Raw genomic sequence first — 20719 nt, forward strand, 5'->3', positions numbered from 1 at the left:
AATAAATACTTGTATCTCTTTTACTTGTGCAAGACTGATACGTAGTGGGTTATTTTTCTCCTTTTTCCCCGGCAGTCTCCTTTACTCCATTTTCTACCCTTAGTGGTGGAATGGCTCAGAGCATTCTCACAAAACACTGCAGCCAATGTCAGTGGCAGTGAGTGCTGCCCTGGCTCTAAACCTGCTCCTGTGAAGTGGTGCTTGTTGTGCAAGTGTGTTATGCAAGATGCAGCAACTTGGAGAGCCCAGTGACAAAGGTAATCCCTATGGAGCCTTGCATAACAGCCACATGCAAAATGACACTGGTGGCTTTTCATTGTTTCTGGATGTGGGTTGTTTTCTTTTTTCTTGTTGTTGTAGATTGATGTTTTGTCTTTTCAAATGAATTCTGCAATTTACCAATTTTTTTTCTCAAAATCTCAACAGAGCTGTGTGCATATTTTGTTTAATTTTCAAGTACCTTTATACACATCCTATATGGCACATCTTTTTAAATACACAAACTCCTGCCATAGCTATCCAGGCCTTGAAACTTTTGGAATCCTTTCAAGGAATATTTGTGCTGTCTATTGTGGGCAGACCTGAGTTATGTCAGTCTGTGTTTCAGGCTAGAAAAAATAAAGTGTAAGCCTGAGCTGAGGCTCTCAGCACAGTTTATTAGCTCAGACACAAAGCTGTGGTAAATGCAGTCCTGTGGCTTTTTTTTTCCTCCCTTTCTCAGAGCAGAGAGAAAGAATCATTCATGAAGGAAAACTGTTCCAAAATATCTGCTATGTTCTTTGCCCAATGTGACAGTCAATCCAAGGTGAGACTTTGCTACAAGGATGTAGGATTACAATAATCCATATGCAAAGTCCAGCCATCACCACTGTAAAAATACACGACAAATGGTGGGAGAACACATTTGAATACCTTCTCTTATGCACATAAATACAGAAGCTTTGGCTCCACACCTCATACACATGTATTATAATCACCTCAAGGTTTAAGAGCAGCTTGTTCACTCAAAGCTTCCTAACAAGATATTAGATTGCTTCTCAGGTACAAAGCACTCACTTAAAATTTTCAGACTTTTCTATGACAACAGCATACATGTTGTGCTGCTGTCACAACACCCCAGCTATTTGCAATCTGCATCTGATGGTATGTAAGAGTGAAACAGGGGAAACAGTAAGTCCCAAGAGTAATGGGACATCGACATTGTGGGCAAAGGGGATCTTGCCTTGTTTGGAAAGGGACTAAGTAGGAAAGTAGTTGTGGGAACAAAGAAGAATTTAAGAAGTAACTGTATGATCCCACTCAGCAAGGGACAGGCAAGCAATGCCAGTAAATTTAAGCATTGAACAGAACAGAGAACATTCAGCTGAAAACTGCTTCCCTTGGGTCTAATTTCTGGTGGAAGGACCAGAAATGACAATTGTTAGGGCCTGTGATATTGGTCTATTCAGGGCCAAAACCAGAAACCAGATGCAGTGAAGATCTCCATGTTGCTCCATGTCACAGGAGACAAAGCAACAAAATCTGTAATTCCTTCCCACTTTTATCATGTGTGATCTGTTGTGAAACCATAGCACTGTACCAGGAAAAACCTTTCAAACCTCTGTATTTTAAGTGTAGATGTAGATCTAAGTGCTCACCTGACTGTCTATGTACTGCTTATCTATAATTTTGGACTTACACATATGCACAAAGAGAACACAAATTTGTGAATCACTGCCAGAAAAATAATCCTCTATGAAGCCCACAAAAGCTCAAGTTAATACAGTGCAGAAGACAATTTTACTTCCAGTACTTCGAAGAAACAGGTGCCCACAATCACATCTCATCATGTAGCACCCCATGTTAGCTAATAGGAAACCAAATGAAATACAAGGCCTTTCCACAGGGTCCCAAATGAACTCGGCTTCGTTAAAGGACAGTCCTTACAGTGGTTCATCTGGGAACAGTATTTCCTAAGTATTTGATACCAACAGCCTTTTCTTCAGCATCAGAGCTGCTTGTCTTATTTCAGCTATTTGTTCTTGAACAAACATATTTATTGTGGCTAATAAAGGGGAAATCCCTCTCTCTGTTCCCTTCTATCCTTCAGTGACCTGCCATCTGCCTTGCCCTAGAAATTAAAATGACTGGAGCAGCCAAAAACACAGAGAATTGTTCTGAGCACCCACTTCTGAAACCCCATCTGAGATTTGTCATGGAAAATCTTCCATGCTTGGCTGTAAAGATCAGTTCCCTTTGAAGGTGCTTAGTTTTGGAAGCTGCCTTTAGCACTCACAGAAGTTGTCCCTTCTCAAAGAGCTGGAGAGTGCAGGCCATGGTGAGGAGAAGGCAGGGTCCTCTCCATTCCTGTCACCTGCTGATACAGGCATTTATGGTTCTTACAGGGAAGCTGTAGGAGTCAGGTGCCCTTTCTCTACTACAAGGACAAGTAATTTATCCCAAGACACTCACTACCTGTTACAGGGCCAGAGAAGGAAGCTGCATCACCACTAGTAAGAAATGCAGCATGGCAGAAGTCAATCTGAGGAGAGAGTCGGTGCCAAGAAGCCAGAGAACACAGGGTGCATGTCTTGGGGGAAAGGAGGAGGGAGAAGGGGCTGTGTGGCACTAGTGTGACTTCTCCTGAGCACCAGAGAGCAGCTGGAGCATGTTATTGGCATCCCTGCAGAACATCTCTTGTTTTCCTTTCAATCAAAAGAACTTTATTTCACATATTCAGAGACCACTCCTCAATGAACCAAAAACCAGCAACTGGGGAAGCTCAGATTTGTTTGCAAAGTGTGCTCCTCAGAAAAACTAAAATGCTAACAGAAAGGCAGTATTTTTCTTTCTAGCACCTGGCTCTTGCAACCAAGCAAAGTCAATAGTAATAGGATATTCCCAATTTAGTTAAATCATTTAGCATCTGAAAGCTGGTTGCTTATCTGGTCTTCAGTAGAGCTGAAACACTGGCTCTGAAAAAGGGGGATGAAAATTTTAAGTAAACAGGCCATCTCTCACAAAATCTGATACTTGGGATTAGGGACTTACAGCATGTAGAATTCTAATAAAAGCAGAAAAAACCCCATTATTATCAGAATAAATCAAATATATTCAATATATCAAAGTATATTAAAAACTGTAGCAAACAATTTTCTTGATGAAATGCAGGTGCAGTTACATCTTAATAAAACGTGTTTACGAAAACAGCATTTGCAAATTTTAATTTTTCTTCTCCTCTGAAGAGCAATAATTCTCTACATCCTACTCTTGCTTTCAGTCCTAAATAAGTCGTATTCAGACTGATCATTTATGGTCCAATTTAACTACCTCTAATCAAAACTGGAAAACCTTAGTCCTCATATGGAATTGCTGGGATTACCCACAGCAATACCTTCACAAAAGGGCAGGACAGGTCTAGCCTGGCTGTATTTCACCATCACCTCGACACCCCACAGAGAAGGATCTGCTTCTCAGTCTGGTTTATTTTCTTTAGCTTTAGCACAGTGAATTGGGTATTTTATGTGTCAAGGAACTGACAAGAACCAGTTTATCACTACATGGAAGGGAAAAAGCAATAGCACTTGTATGTAAAATATAGTGGGATTTAAACATACTTCTTTGTATTCAGTATGCAGAAACTGGCTGAATGCAGCCCTGCCTCCATTCCACTCTGCTCAGTCATTTTCTATCTGGTAGTGAAAGAAATAATTTATGACAACGAAAAAATGTTACCCATTGGCACAGGCAATGTATATCCCCTTACTGGCTATTGTCACTCCACAGACTTCAGGAAACTTTAATGGTCAAGATTTGCTCTCAGAAATACTGGCAAAGCTCGAAATTCCTGATTTCCAAACTTTGGATCTGCAAACCATTTGTGGTCCATGACACCACAGTGAGTGGTGCTTGCCATAAACCCATGTTAAATGGTGACCTTCGTGATCACGGGACTGTGGAGCAAATGATGTGGCTGCTAGGATAATTGTTTTGAATAAAAAGTACCCTTTTTAGTATTTCCCTAGCTAAATTTGTGCCATATTTCATGTCAATGTGTAATTGCATGTGTTGGCGGGAAGGAAAGATGTTACAATCTCTCTTTATTCCAATGCAAAATAAACTGTGAAGTTTTTCTTCACAAGGAAGCCGCTCAAGACAGCTACTCCTGGATGCAAAGAGAGGTTCAAAATTAACCATGTTCAAGTGTAAGTAGCATATGCTAGTACAAATTATATTTTTAGGGGAAGTTTCTAGTTTCTGGTGACATGAAAGTTAGATTTCTTGACATCAATAACGATTAAACTGAGTTAAGGTTACTGACCAGGATGTGAAGCCTTCATTCAGAGTGAACTTGTAAGTAAGAAAATCCAAATCCTGATCCCCCCAGGCCACCTGAGGATCCTTATGATTTTCTAAATTTACAAAGTATATATTAGTGTTCTAACATATTTAAGAAAGAACTATCTCAATGTTTATATTTAAAATACTGGCAAATATAAATGGATGCCTGGGTATTTACAAACAGCAGAAGTAATTTCCAGCTTGTCTTGTGGATTTAAGCATCACAGCTTGCAGTTCAGTGAAATATAACCCAATGAGTTTACACATCTGGGGGATATAACAAAGGGAAATTATTCTGACGTGTGCAAGGGAAAGCAGCATGTATCAACTGAAATATGTTTAGACTGGCAGTATTAATTGGCAGTATTAATGGGGATTGAGGCTTAGACCTATGATCACTGACTTCTCTCAGAGATCGTTGTGAATCCAAGCAAAAATAGGCTCATTAGCCTGGAAAGTGACGGGATCTGCACTTTCCTTGCCTTTTCCTCCCTCAGCTCCCCAAGACCTTTTCTTTAAGCTCAGTGTTACAGGACAAATAGCTAGTTGAGCAGCACCCATAGAAAAAATGAAAATCACCACATACCTTTTTTAACTTCCCTGCACTGCACATACACAAAATCATCCACACTAATGGGACTGTGGGCGATCAAACCTAAAATGCAACTCCAAGAAACCTGTTGGAGGTGGTTTCTATTTGCTCTTTTGTCGTGAAAAAGAACAGTCATTCCCTCCCTAGGAAAAGAAATGGATATTCTGTGGGCCAACCATGGCCTCTTATCATCAGTTAGGAGTTTGGTATCTATAATGATATAATAGGTTTCTCTACCTGCCTTGTGTGTACTAATTTAATAGTATGAATACTGTTTGTTCCATTTACATACTTACCTAAATTTATGCTATTCTGCTGCTCTTAACTCAGTATGAGAGAATGGAAAACAAACTTTGCAATGACCCAGCAGGAAGAGAAAGGCAGAAGTGAATTTCTCTGCTCACAACAGGAGACCTGGTGTTGGTATTTGCTACATCACACTGATTTTCAAAGGAGAGATTTTAAAACTTCCTTTGGCCTGAGATGAAACTCTTAGCATTTCTAAACTGTTTTTCTCTCGCTTTATTATATGAGGGAACAATCCAATGTTTCTTTTAAAATGGGAAATGGTATCTCTCTGCCATAACAAAAGCCTGCTTTAGATTGGTTCATTGCCCAATTTTTAAATGCACATTGCTACAGTGTTTCAGAGGAGTGTATTTACATTTACCTTTCTAAAACACACAGTATATTATGTTGCAATTAAAAACCCACAAACTCAATCTGATATTTCTTCACTAATTTATTCCCAAGCCAATATGTATTTTAATGTTCCAAACTGTTGCTAATTAACACATGGAAATATTTTAACATGGATTTTGATTAATTCCATTTAACAGTCTAACCAGTGCTAAAGCATATGTGGTGTGTCATTTCTTTCTTTTGAGGAAGGCACTGGCATTAAATCTTTCAATCTTCCTGAGCACCAAATGCTAATTTCAGGAAGATTAAATAACAGACTGCAGCTACAGTTTCCTTTCTTTACTTCCCAGAAGGTGAAATGAACATATTTATGTGGGAGGAATTTCTTTACTGCACAAGCCAAAATACAGAAATTAGATTTTTTCCCCAGCATTGCTAATACACCAGCAATCGCCTGCCAACTAAATAACTTTAACCTATATCTGCAGTTCATGGAGCATTGCCAAGTTTTATGTTCAACTTTCTTTCACTGTGGTTTTTTTTTTATTAAAGTATTCCCATATGATGTTTTCACTTGCAGCTCCTAAATGCTTTTCCATACTTGAATCAGAGACTACAGCTTATAGTGGGGTGGCTCTGGCCGTAACACCAGAAATGCTCATGTAAGACCTCCTCTGATTTTCACATTTTGAAGGTATGTTATAAAAATGATTCATGTTGTGTTGTTGCAATGGTTTAAAATCAGAGTGTAATTCTGCATGTCAACAAAGTGAAGCACAGAAACACCCTGAGGTGTGCATGTGAGTAAGCACCTCACACCTGTGAGAATGCGGGAGACAAAGCAGGACAGGCTGCCTGGGACCAGGGATCAGTGACCTGAGTATTGATCCAGCTTTTCATGAGATGGAGTCTGATCAGCTTAAGAGCAGTTAAGCACTTCTGTTCTTGTGATCTCCATCAGAAAGGTGACCACACCTGAGTACTGTAGCTCCTCTCTCCCATAGGGTGAGTCCAGTTTCGCTGTGCTTACACCCACTGTACCTCCTCTGCTCTGTGGTCAGCATGTTCCTACTGAAAGACAAATCAGAATGCACTGTATGTTCACATCACACCTACACCTCCTTTGTGTCCTCCTCACCCAAGTAACTATTTCTTCTGATTATTTTCCTAGGTTTTATTTTATGTGTTGCAATATTTTCTGTAAATCTTCACTCAGCTTCTAATATATGGTGCTGTCCCTCCTCCTTTGCCTTTCGCTAGCTGTATTTCTGTCTCAACTGCTCATGTAACATTTGAAGTGTTTTATGTTTGATTTCCTACTCTGTCTACGATACCCAATCACATTCTACACCATTCAGCTGTCCGGATTCCTGGCATTTGCAAGAGAGCATTCCAGTTGTTCCTTACTGATCTGCACCTACCAGATACAACAGTCTAATTTTCTACTTGACTAACATTTTCATCAGGATTAAAACTTTCTTCTCCAAGTCTGCATTTACACCCACTGATTTTCTTTATGCTTGTTTTTACACATTTAACAGGTGTGTCTTGGATGCAATGTTATCATCATATTCACCAAATGAGTGGCACTGGGAGAAAGTAAATTATAGCTTCTAGGGAGAGTCCCTGCTCTTGTTCAAGAAGCAGAGGCTGTCCTGAGAAGCCCCAGGTTCAGTCCCAGTAATGACTCACAACAGCTGTCACTGCCCATGCAGAAATGTGTGCACACTCTCCTGCCTGCACTTGAAAAAACATGTGACTTCTGTGTTCTCAGGCTATCTAAAACCTTAGTTTCTCTATGAAGAATAAAGGCTTGTGAAAAAAATATCTGAAAGTTATGACAGGAATGAGCCGTGAATATGTAGGTAGGTTTTTTCAAACTAGCTGTGTGTTACTTTAGAGGTTGCATCAGATAAAATAAAATTTAACATAGATTAAGGTAAAGTATACCAATGGCCATTCATTGTAGTACAGAAGGCCAAATGCTGATACCTGAATATCTGCCCATCCTGTTCTCAGAAAGAAGCATGCATGCTGTTCACTCAAGGGCTGATCACAGCCCAGAGTGAAAACACACATCATGAAACATTCAAATACATGAAAATGGCATTTTTCCATCTTTTCTTACACGAGCATTGTTTATTTCACTGTTCAGAGAGAGTTTTTTTATTAAAGTAGGTTATGTTCCAGAAAAGTATTAAAAAAATAGTGCAAAGGCTTCAACTTTGTTCCACCTGCTAGGTTGGTCCTAAAAGAATGTCCTTGTTAGCTGACAACTAAGCAGACTACCAAGATCCAAGAACATCCTTCCTTATATGCATTTGCATGCCAGATGGATGGATACAAGGTGCTGAAAAATTAGTTCTACCAACTCCTGGTTATTATTCAAAAGGTACATTAACAGTCAACATTAAGATAACACAAGACTTAATGCTGGTTTTACACAGCTTGTGATATTTTCCTTAAAAAAGTGACTCTTCCATAGTCATACACCAAATTTATTACCAAAGTTATGAATATGACACCCTACAGTCCCCCTACAGCCTTTGAATGATGCCTTCACATCTTTGCTCAAGCCAAACAAGTACTTCTACTGCTCTCCCCAAAGCCTTTGAGGTCATTTTACTTTGTGACATTTCATAAGACACCAAATGAGACAAGCAATTACTCTGGTACTGGGAATTTCAAAAAGGTTTTTAAAAAAATAAATCACTCTTCAAGATACCACAGGTCTGACTCTTCACAGAGTTAACTCTAACTTCACTCAGACTTTTTTTCTTCCTCACAGCAAGTCAAAATTAGGAGTCGCTTACAAAACAAAAACCCACTAACAAATGCACAATGGGAAAGAAGCAACCTAACCCTTCTTTCTCCAAACCAAACACACATGGTCAGTTCTTTTAGCCACACTTATTCAGGCGACTCTAAGTGCCCTGTTCTGAAATGCAAACATCCCACTGGTCACAGTGGTTCAAGATCAGGCCCTAAATATGCTTATTTATGTTTGATTTAAAATAGACAAGCTGTCCTCCTGCTGTCCCTGCAAAACAGCTTTGCTAGCTGTTGTCCAGACCATTGGACAGTAGCCTTCAAAAGGCCACAATAAGAGGTCTTCAGTCGAGTGGTGTCATATGGTCTTCATTTAGAAGTATCATAAGAACATTACTTCTCACAGTATTTACAAATTAAAAACATATGGCTGTAACCTCTAATACTGCAAGAAATACTGCTCTTTGGGTTTGTTTCTGGCCTCAGACGTTTGAAATATGAACCAAGCAAAGGGATTTCATCTTAATGCGTGATTCAGTCCATTCTTCTTCCAAGCTCAAAGTCTGGGGGACAGCTGAAGCTGGCATTTGAAAAAAGTGATTTGCCCAGAACTATGGTAATGTACTACAGTTGGCAACTAGAGCAGCATGTATATCAAAAAGGGGTGGGGCTGGTTAAAGGCATCTACTTTCTATTTAATTTAAAAAAAAAAAAAGATATTATGCTGGCTTTGGTTCCTCCAAAGAGTTTTATAAGTCATATATAAACCTCTTGCATTTACTATTTAGGTTCAATCAATATGGTTATCTACCTGTCAATTTTTCTTGCTCTTTAATGCAGAAGGAGAACAGCCTTTTTTATAGCTAGCTCAGAAAGCACCGAGCAAATCAATACATGCAGCGATAACAGAATGATTTGAAACACGTAACAGAAGCTTATCACTTTGCAGTATACTGAACCCGTCAAAATATTTTCCTAGAAGTAAAGTGAAAATAGAAGTTCTCAATTTTTTATTCCTTAAGTGGGTGGTGACATAGATGTCGTAGGCCTTTTGGCTTTGCTCCTAGCTTTGTATTTTTGGGAAAATTTCATACATGAGCATTTGCTACTTTGCAGGAACATGAGGCCAATTCTGTAGTGAGATTTAAAAACTTTGCCTTGAGAATCAAAAATCATCTCAATTGCTCTTGATTCCCCATCCCTAAACATTTATTGGAAATCCATGCATTGTTCTGGGGAACTGGGCATAAGGTTTTCCAGGAATGCAGCTCCTGATGTTCCCACAGACCTTAAAACCCTCTGCTTTATTCAGTGCTCTCAGTAATTTGTGCTTGAGCCCAGTCTGAAAAGCACAGGCTTGCTTTCAGCTGTCACCTGCTGCGCTAGTAAATTTGAAATAATTTGTAAGCATCTGATTCCTAGAGGTTTAAATATACATACATGTATCAAGATTCTGGATTTTAAAGCAGCAGAGAGAGGATCAGCTGTTATTGTGGTCTCTAACATCTACTTTTTTTAAGAAATGCATAGGATTTAACTATGCAGCTCTCTTCGAGTAAGTAACAATCATCTGCCATCATAGGATTTAAGTAGGTGGAATTCTGCATAATACAAAAGCTCTGTGAAATATTCCAGACTTGCCACAATTTATCATGTTAAATGCAATCTCAAAATTAACATATACATGTGTGTATGTAAGTATGCATGTAACACATACCGAAGAGAAGAGAGTTAATAGGAAGGGAACAGGAAATAACATTTGCAGCTTGAGGCTTTCTACCATTTTCTCTCCCAGTTTTAGCTCCAAGGCCATTGCTATCAACTCTATGTCATGAGATCTGGTGCATTTCTTCATGTGCCTCAGGAACTCACACAATAGCCCTATGGCTTCCCAGTTCATAAAGATCTGCTCCACAACTTCTGAACCTCAGGGGCTGCCAGGCCTGGGCACTACTGGTTACACTGGGTTTTGCTCAAGGCACTGAACCATGAAATGTTTTACCTTCACCCTTAGAAAACAGTACTGATATGAAAAACAAAGCAAAAAGGTAAAAGAAATCAATAGGATCACAAAATCACAAAGAAAACCTTCTATGATATAACTAAAAATCTACAGAAACTCTGCTACTTCTCTTTCTCTACCAAAAATGGCCACGCATGGTGCACTCAGGTCTGCACACACTCTGAGGGGGTGAGCCAAGGTCTGGAAATCACACAGCAGCACCCACTCAGGAGGCAAGGATTAGTCCACAGGTGTATAAGAGCTGCTAACTCTACCTCCTGACCCAACCCGGTGGGTCTCTGTGAACTTACTGTGAATCTCTATGACCTCGGAAATCACTAACCCACGATCCATCGCCCGGCAGAGACACCCCAGCAGCGAGGCATTAACAATGTTGTCTGCTGCAGAGGAGCTGAAAGATGGATGGGCACCTCTGATGGCAGAATTGGGCCCAGCAAATGAGCAAAGATTCTTAGAGCAACACCTCAAGTGACACAAATTATGTTATAAAATTGATCACTTCCTTACACATGGCAGAATGCTTCCAGGGCACTCAACATCCAATTCCATTAAGCCGTGATAAATGACACCGTATTTCCACATCAGTCTGAGCACTTCTTTTAAATCTGCTTCTTCAAATATTTGGTTACTTATTCCACTCTCTCTCCATAAGATAGCAAGAACTGTCTTTTTCTTTTCCAACACTGCATGCCCTAATGGGTGCCATTATTGCAGGACCATCACCTAAGAATTTTATTTCTTTACAGAATTCTTCATTTTAAGAACAAGCAAAATTTTGAGAGAATCACTATAAACCTTTTGGTGTGCCATTTATCTGCATGCACTCAGCAACTTGAAAAAATGGACTCAGATATACAGGAAAACCACAGAACAAATCATGGAGAAATGCCCCAAAAAAGTAACACTCCTACTGCTAGCTTTGAGAAGATCACCACCAGCACCTGGAACAGTGTTAAGCTGGAAACCTGTGGAGTAGGAGCAAAATTGTTTCAAGCAGATCACTATGGCTCGAAGTGGCTTGGGAAGGTTCATAAATTGATAAGCACCACCAAAGGATCATAAGCCTCCACATCAATTGTATAAAGATTACAACAGAGCCACTCACTGCAGTCATTCTGAAAAGGTTATGGGTTTCACAGGTGTGCACTGTCAGTTCTGATTAAGCTTAAACTAAACCAGTTATCTATAATGTTGGATTGGAAGGAGTTTTATAGCTGAATGCAAGGTAAATCAAATTCAGGATACACATCTGTGGAGAAACACAGAGGGCCAAAGTTCACACTCCTGACACGGGCAAAAAAATCCAACCCTCCAAACTCAGGAAGAGATTTGCCTGTAAAAGATCCATCAGTCTGGCTATTGTCCTGTGCTCTGTCTCAGAAAGGAAAGTTATTTTGTCAAAGCTTTGGGTTTTCTTTCCCTCTTCAAATTATTATTCACTCTCAAAATGCAGACTGCTTTAAGATTATTATCTATGTTCATTTCTAAATTGCCTAGAGTTTACTGTTTATCTGAATATAAATGAAATTAATTATACACCTATACTTTTCACTACACAGGACATAAACTGAAGTAGCAACAAATTCATAATGCAGTTTTTCATCTTTGCAAACTAGGAATCTTTCCAAGCACAACCGTTCACATCAGAGGTTCCTAGAGGTATGCAAGAAGAGTGTGGGTGAAATTCTGTGCCCAAACAACACTGCTAACAACGCAATTGATTTCATAGTGCCAGGATTTCACTCAAAAAAAAAAAAAATTAAAAATGCATTCTTAACAGTTGACACAAACTGCAAAAGGTGCATTTTATTTCCAAAAATACTTTGCATTAATGCTGCAGTTTAAAGTGCCTCTATTGACTCACAGCATTAATAGATGGCAAGAGTGAAAAAAAGTATTTGCTTTTGCAACATCATTATTTCCTTTGCATGCAATTATTTACTTGCCAAACAATGCTAGCAACAAATCGCAGCAGACTCTGAAGTCATCTACACCAGCAGATTTTTAACCCAAGGTAAAAATAAACAGAAACATCTGTAAAGTAATCTTGCAGAAAGCTACGTTTATTAACAAATACATTTTCTAATAAAACACCATCTGCAAGCAACCCTCAGCTTCCACTTGATATAAATAGGCCTTTTACTGTTTTCAGATGCGGTTCCCAGAAAATTATTCCAAGCTCTACTGCAAAACACATCAGTCTTTGTTGCTGCCTGGAATGTTAATAAATAACATCAAGTTTTTAAATAGTCAAACAAATTATTGGCTTGAAACAATTATTCCAATAGAAAAAGCTGACCTTTTCTAATAAAGTGGTTTAAGAATGCATTGCTCCTCATTCCTAGGACAAAAATATTACCAAGCAGGGAAATATTTTTGGGAAAAGAGAAAGCTACAAAAAACACATCCTGCAATTCTGCTCATATGTGCACTGTACACCTACCTTGCAAAGGTTACTGGTTTAGAGAAACTCAGGCTAAGAGAAAAAATATATAGAGTACAAATAGTTCAATCTGTATCCTTATTATACATTTGTGCTTGGAATGGACACAAATATGAACCAACTAAAATGTTCCTCACAGGACTACTGTACTGACCAGCAATACAAAATTCAACAGCTTAAACTGTTGGTTGCAGAGATTGGGACTGAATCCCAGTATTAAGAGCTCTTCAAAATGCATAAAAGCTTCAATGGGACACATTTTCATAAGCATTATTCACAATTTAAGTCACATTAATTCCAATAAAAAGAAAAAAAAAAGAATTTAGCAAACCTTGCAAATAAACTCCTTACTGGCAGTATGGTTTAGTACCACTGAAATTTGAACACTGCCATTTTTCCTTAGAGTTTAAAACAGCAATCTGTCTATCAAACTACCTCCTAACTGAGAATTCAAGAGTGAAAATTGCAGATGAACTGAGATATTAAGAGTTCCCTGTCCAGAACCGGTATAGCTGGTATACATATATTACACCCAACAGAGATCTAGTCTTTTAATATTAATCATAAACCAGAAATGTTAGTGTTCCAAACTGTGCTTTAAAAACTACTTTAAATATCGCTACTGGGACTATCACAACAAACTGCTGAAAGAAGTCATGCACATTCTAGAAGAAGAAATGTTTTACACTGTAATTCCAGGGAATGCAACTGCGTATTTCCAGAGAAAAATATTTAGTGAATGTAATACTCAAGCAGTACTAGAGAGAAGATATTTTAAACCACTTACTTCACTAACAGGAGGAATGTTGAGCTTTGGTACTTTGTTCTTCGAACTAGGTGTGTTCACTTTTCCTTCCAGCAGTGTTCCAAAGGACTGATTTCCATATCCACTCTCAATTTCTATTGGGGGTTTCAGTTCAGGTGAGTCATTGGGTACCTGGTCCTGACCGTCCATAGGCCTGACATAAGCTGTAGGCTTTTGCTGGACCATACTGTTTTTACAGTGAAGTCCTGGTGGGAAATTCTGAGTCGAAAGACCATTGTTTGCAGTTAACAAAGAAGTGGAAGGAAGTGGAGATCCCGGACCATGGCCTACAAACTCAAGCTCTGTGGGTGACTTCGAATGACTGTTTTCTTTGTAAGTGTGTTCTCCAGGTGCTGACTTTGCATGAGTGTGCCTCCTTGAATGTGAAGATGTTGCCATAGGATTTGCTTCCTCAGTTCCCCCACTTTTATGCTGCTCACTCTGGCAATTATAGAGATCTTCATACCTGCCCTGTGACGGGTCATGAGAAGAGCTGTGCTTTGTCCGACTCTGCTGACCACTGGATTGGCTTGGCTGGGCCCCACTGGAGTTGTGACCACTGCGTGACCAGTCTGTCCTCGACTTCCTGCTGCTCTGGTGACTGTGTAGCAAAGTAGAATTAGATGACAATGAAGAAGGCGGAGGCATTGATGTTGATGAGTTACCGCTGATCTGATGAGATGGGATCATCCTGTTTCTTGGTTCTGGGAAAAAGTTCTGTTCATTTTTGTCAATGGGTGTCTGTGGGACAGAATTCTTTGGGATTCCTACAAGGTGGCTCTGGTTGGAGTGGTTGGTTAACAGATCTTTCATCTCATCATAATTTCCCAATGTGTTCTGGACACGGTTTGCAAGGGCGTCGCCTTTATTTGTCTAAAATATCAAAAAAAAAAGACAAGAAAAGCGTGAGTAAATTCCTGATTTACAAGTTACTGCTCAGAATAGTTGTCTTAGAAGATGGCAAATGTTAGCTGTTTAATGGTGTCATGCTGACATTTAATTAAATTTCAATTACATTTTGCATATGTTATGTAAGACAAACCTATCAATAACTGTGTTCAAAGAACCTCTTGAAACAGGCTTGCATCAGTAACACTTGTCTACTGCTTCCCATTTTCTTAAATATGCTCTCAGAGAAGTGTTTAAATTGCATCAGTTATGGATGTTAGGCGCAAAATAAGCTGGGTTTATGTCTGAGATGTTGGGCTTTTACATTTCATATTGTGCAAAACACGAATGTACAATTACTGGCTACTGAGCATTTGAATTGCAATCACACAAGTTGATATAAGTATGTTATTGCTCTATCAGCCCCTTGACCCACAGTCATAAATAGAAGCTGGGTAGTCTGTAAGAGCACCAAACTCTTCACTCCAGTTTAACTTCAATTACTTTTCCACAGAAAGTACAGTTTGACCTGAAGTATCTACCATCTGAATCCAGAGAAGAAAAAGCTTCTACCAAATGCTATGATAGGTTCAAGTAAAAGATCATACAAAAATGTTTTCTCATAGAACATAAACAGACATGATTGCCACATTCTTAAGCATCGGGACTCTTCCGCTGTCTGTAGGCTGGTTGTATTTCTTAATCCTGCTTTTCTTTGATTTCCAGTAATTATTAAATAAATACTGACTCATCTTTGTTTCACTGCTATTATACTTTTCCTTTTGAAGCATGAAGTTTCTTTTTCCTTTTCCCTTTCACTTGTAAAAAGCTGGACAAATAAGCTGGAAGCTATAATTAATACACAGCTGATTTCCTCTCTCCTCCTATTCTAACTCACCCCACAGAGACCCAAAACACCAGCCTTCCTACTGACCTTTCTGTTCCACTGAAATGACCAGCAGAGAACTAAAACATCTTATTCCCCATGCTTACGGCTTTACAAGACTCCAAGGATAAAAACAAAGCCAAACTACAGTTCCTGTTCAAGCAGATGGTTCGCTTCTACAGTCTGGAATTAAACGACAAAGTTATGTCATGATACAGCCAACTCTACTTCTGTTTGGAGGTGTTTTTTCACTCAATAAAACAAAGAGTGCCACAGTCCAATGGCACCTTAACACCATGCCATAAAGACAGGGAAAATTAGCATTATGAGCTTGTGCTTGGTTAGAGAGCGTCACAGTCCTTGGTGAGGGATCCTACTAGGCCCCTGATCCCATTTTCCTCAAGTATTAAGGAGAAGTTTGAGTGATGAAAAAAATTCATGCATGGATTTCTCCTGAAATATCTACTTATATTACCCACTGCTGAACTAGTCAGAGGATGAGAAGAGTACTGAACATGCCATAAAAAATGGTAAAAAAAAAAGAAGATAATAAATGCAAATTTCCTTTTGCTCATTCTCAGGGATTGTAACATATATTAGCACTGCACTGAGGCACTGATTTAAAAATTAACTGTTCAATGTTGTTCCCGTCTCTATACATTTTGCCTGTGCTCCTAACTGACACAGTTAATAATCCCAGTTGTGGAGAACCACGAATCACTTTTGCTCACTAACTAAGTCCCTAGGTTGGTCATTTTAGTGGCAAAAATTATATTCTAGCTAAGCCAAGAATAAGCTCTTTGTATATGAGCAGTCTCCTTCAACTGAGTTGCACAATGAGCTGTTTGGGCAGCAGCCAAAACCAGGCTCTCTCTGTTCAACCCCCAAATTTAAAACAAGGAGATTCCATTGTGCTTAAGGGCCCAGCAGGAATTATGATTCGAAGTCTAAACACTTACATACTTGTTCTGTTTCCTCCTTGCCCAAACACTTTAACTCCTCATGGGATAGAACATGGGAAATAACAGTATCAAAAAGAGCCTGACCACCAACCTTCACCTCTGTGGTTCAGCTGCACTTCCAGGGTGCATTTAGCTTACTTTCCAGAATGCACAAGTTAAAAAAAAAAAAAGGTACTGACAACAAATCATCACTGTAACACCAGCATCCCAGCACACTACATGGCTTGTCTAGATCCTCACAGAGAAAATATTTTAATTTGAAAGTAGATCTTTTCAATAGTTTTATGTTGGAGATGCCTAATTCTTTCAATTTATTTTCTTTTACATGTCACATGATGATAAATATAACCTTGCTTGATATTAACTCTTTTTTATGCCTAATGTTCACATCCTAGGGATAAAAGATATTGTATAAATGTTAGGTATTATTATCCATAGTCTTTTACCGAGAACATTAATAAAAATATATTTACTGAAAACCACGGAGATTAAATTATTTTAAACATCCTTAGTGTATTTTAAGTACACTAAAGCTCATATCCAATGGCTATTGAAGTCAATGGAAGGATAATTACCCTTTTCAGCAGCCTTTGGACCAGACTGCAAAGCAAAAAAACCATTATGAATGGTAATTTCGCTTACGCTTAAATAAAACTAGAGCACACACAACTAAGACCAGACTTGGGCATTACAACCTGAATGAGCTCAGGCATGCAGTGCACTGTTCTATCTGCATTTAAGACATAAGGCATAACATTAATGTTTTTACTTTATTTCCACAACAAATTCAGGGCTTTCACGAGAAGCACAGAATTCTTGACAAGCCTGGATCCCAACAAGAGAAACACAAAATCCAGTCATAATTTCTGCTTGCTCTTTGTTACTTCCAGACTGGGGACAATTTCTACCTTCATATTCCGGATAATTGGCTGATTTCTTAAAGAAAGCTGCTGTACATCTTATTTTTTGAACAGCATGCTGAATCACAATTTTGTTGCTATCAAGGAAATGCAGCATTTTGCGTATTCCGAGGCATAAATTATATGCCTGGTTTATGACTCATGGCTAGTAGCATTCCCCCTCATTCTCAGCTTCTGTTAATTTAGGAAATGCACATCTTCCTGCATTTGCTTCTATTTCTTTCAAAAGCTATCTGTAATAGAATCCTACTGGAAGACTAATTTGCTAGCTAGCTATTGCATTATAGTTTTTCAAAGAAAAGAACTAAAGCACTCAAACTTATAGGCCCCATTTACAAGTGTTTTGTGAAAATTTGTGTGAAACTTGAGGTTTCATAATTCATTCACTTCCTTATGCCTCATAGTTAAACTAACCTCCACAGATTAGAAGCTGAGATCTTTTTCATGCTAAGCTTGAAAAGCATGGAGGGGCTTTACCTGAAAAACTATTTAATGTTCACCAAAGGCTCTGCAATGGAAATGATGCCCATTGGGTTCTCTTTCTTAAGTTGAACTCCTCTGAGGCAATTCCTTTGAAAAGTAGCAAAAATACTCCTACTGTTTTCTTTTAAAATACTCATCTCTGAAACTCTTAACTAATTCAAAACATTAAAAGATATCAACAATTCAGTAGTAAAATTACAGTTTCTCTCAGGAAAACTCCAACATTGCTTTTTCAAATGTCTGTTGCTGTTACACTGCAGGCCCTTCTCTGATCCCTTCTGCAAAATCAAGCATGAGCAGGTTGCACCAGGGATTGAAGGCAGGACCTGCAACCCACATGCATTAAAAAGCAACACAGCCCTTGCTGCCTGACCTTCCCAAAATAATGCTGGGTGTCATCGCTTTGTCAAAGGTGTTGTCTTCCTACATGAGACAGTGGAGCTTCAAAAGGAGATGTTTATCTTTTAACAAGCATGGAAAAATATATTTTATACACCCACAGAAATAAGTATCTCTTTTCATGTAAGTGCACACATACATAAACTACAAAGAATCAATGTAGAAACACACATTTGTCCACAACTATAATGAACACCTCTGTTTTATCTGACAGAGGGAAAGAAAGAGGCTGTAACAGCTAGGCTAGAGCAGAGAAATGACAGAAGAAGGCAGATACTCCACACATCTCATGGTACACAATGGCAGTATCTGAGCTCCTGTCTTTGTATAACTTTTAATATCCCCAACCTTAGTGCAATCTTCAAACAGCTGCCAATTGTTCAGTCTTTAAAACTTCAATAACAGCAGTGGTGGTATTCCCTACCCTGACAGTCCCTCCTCTGGATACTGCTGAAGCAAATGAGGAAGAAATGATAAACAAGTAAGGACAGTAGGTCTGGGAATAAAAGAAAGAAAAAGAGATGTTTCTGATTTCCTGAGACCTGCTATTCCCAACCTTTTCTTTGTCACTGCAGTCTCCATGCTAGCTCATGCCCCCAGATCTTTCAGAAATGTACCAGCTGTACCGAGAGCTGATGCTCATTAGCAGAGCCAGCCCAGTGAGGATGTGGACCTTGAGCCCATCACAGGCCAAAACACTTTGCTGGGCAGTGTTTTACCTCACTCTGCTCCCCCTGACTGTGACCAGAAGAAACAAGTTCAGCTTCTTGTGCGCACAAGGCCTTGAGTCTCATGAACACAGAAACATCTGTTCGTCTCAAAATAGAGAAGAAATTCAAACTGCACGTGCAGGATATTTGTTCTCACGTCAGGGTCTCTTCATTTTGTTTTAGAATAAATGCAAACAAAACCCTAAATTTAGTTTTGCACTTATTTAAGAATACAAATCACTACATATCCACTAAGAGTTAGATTCAGCTTTTATTAGTGCCTAGGAAGCTATACTGGGGCTGGGTCTTAGCAATGCAGAACTTAACAAGGAAATAGTGGCCTATCACTTTATCCCTTTTTTTGTCACAGTGTAAAGTGTAGGCAAGACCTAGCTTTCCTATTCAGTTTTGCTTCTACCTGTTTTTTCAAATTTAAGACAGATTTAACTACTAGCTATTTAACTACTTTTGCATACAATTTCGTCTCAATTTTTATCTTTCACAATTTATAATTATAATGCTTTTTTTATGGAGGTAATGTACTATGTTTTGCTTAATCACACAAAGTTTACAAACTTCTCTGCCAAGTAGGTGAAAAGCAATTAAAAGAAAATGTCCCAGAAAGACCACCAGGATAATTTTTTGCCCTTTAGTTCTTCAATTTTTGAAAGAAAAAAAACAACACATGCTCTGTGTACACTTGGTGCAAATACATACACACTAACCAGATCTAAAATCAGATACTGTCATTCTTATTATACAATAGATATTGGATGATTTTAGTTCTTGACACAAAATTTTGCACTGTTTTGCATACTGGTCTACTTCCTGAAATCCAAATGACCACTTGCATTAGTCTAATAGAATTATTCATACAATATTATTTACAATAATATTGAGTACCTACATGGACTGGTAATGTTCCACAGAATTAATTCATCATGGTATCAATCCCTTACCAACTATCTGTAATGGGTTAGGGATCTTTCTGCCTTGGGTAAGGAAGGAATCTTGATCCCTGAGAAGCATCCCTGCTCAAGCAGAGGGCCATGTGGGGTGCAGTCCAGCTGCACTTCAGGGAGAGACCAAACTGGGCCCATCCAGTGGCAGTATTTACAGGGTAAAGTAGTTGGCTGCTATTCAATATAATAGACAAGATGGATGTCTTCACTTTAGCTTTGATATCTTGTTCTGTTCTTTGGTTCTCTTCTGCTTTTGGGTTTCAAAACCACCTTTTAAAATACTTGTCAAGATACCTTCACTCCCTTGAACATGAGCCAGGGGCTTTCCAGCTGGCAAGTTCACGCCAAGGAAGAAAGGCCTGTTGCTCCCCAGCCAGCCTGAACCAAAGTACAGCCTGAAGTCGAGTGCATCCGTCACAATTTTGTGGTCTACAATTATTAGACACCATTTGATAATAATGACAGTCTTTTCTCCTCCTTTTTGGGTGATTTTCAAAGAGCCCTCATCCTCCCTTACAGCTGCTAACAATGTAAAATGGAAAGATGAAGTGGTGGCCTTTCAATGGATGTCACTGATTGGGAGGAGAAAGAGATATGGAAATTTACATTCTGATGAATTCTTTAGGGAATGTCTTACTGAAAATCAAAGCAGCAGAAATCATAAAGGGGGACATCCCTTGGTGATGAAAATCTCAGGCAGCAAAGCTCCTTAGAGAGAATAGGACTTGTAACAAAAGTCCCTTTCATAACCTCGTTATGCTCCCCAAAGATTCAGTCTCCCAAAAGACTTCTTCGGATGGTTATGATTGCACAAGAGAGATTATGGACTCTTTATTTATAGAGAGGACATTGGTTTTAACAACTCAGATATATTTTCTTCTTAAAAATAAAATAACTGAGTGCTAGCTTTGTAGG

At 38.9% G+C, this 20719-nt stretch overlaps 1 protein-coding gene across 10 annotated transcripts in view; it reads right to left on the minus strand.

Annotated features, from left to right (window-relative positions):
* The window catches only part of AFF2 (ALF transcription elongation factor 2), a 446304-nt gene that overhangs the window by 229730 nt on the left and 195855 nt on the right, over nucleotides 1-20719 (minus strand). For all 10 annotated transcript variants that reach the window (XM_069015464.1, XM_069015466.1, XM_069015463.1 and 7 more), the window contains one exon: nucleotides 13577-14467. In XM_069015464.1, the coding sequence (XP_068871565.1) occupies nucleotides 13577-14467 (891 nt within the window). The remainder of the gene's footprint in view (nucleotides 1-13576; nucleotides 14468-20719) is intronic.

This window comes from Aphelocoma coerulescens, chromosome 4A, assembly GCF_041296385.1.
Source record: "Aphelocoma coerulescens isolate FSJ_1873_10779 chromosome 4A, UR_Acoe_1.0, whole genome shotgun sequence".
Classification (NCBI taxonomy): Eukaryota; Metazoa; Chordata; class Aves; order Passeriformes; family Corvidae; genus Aphelocoma; species Aphelocoma coerulescens.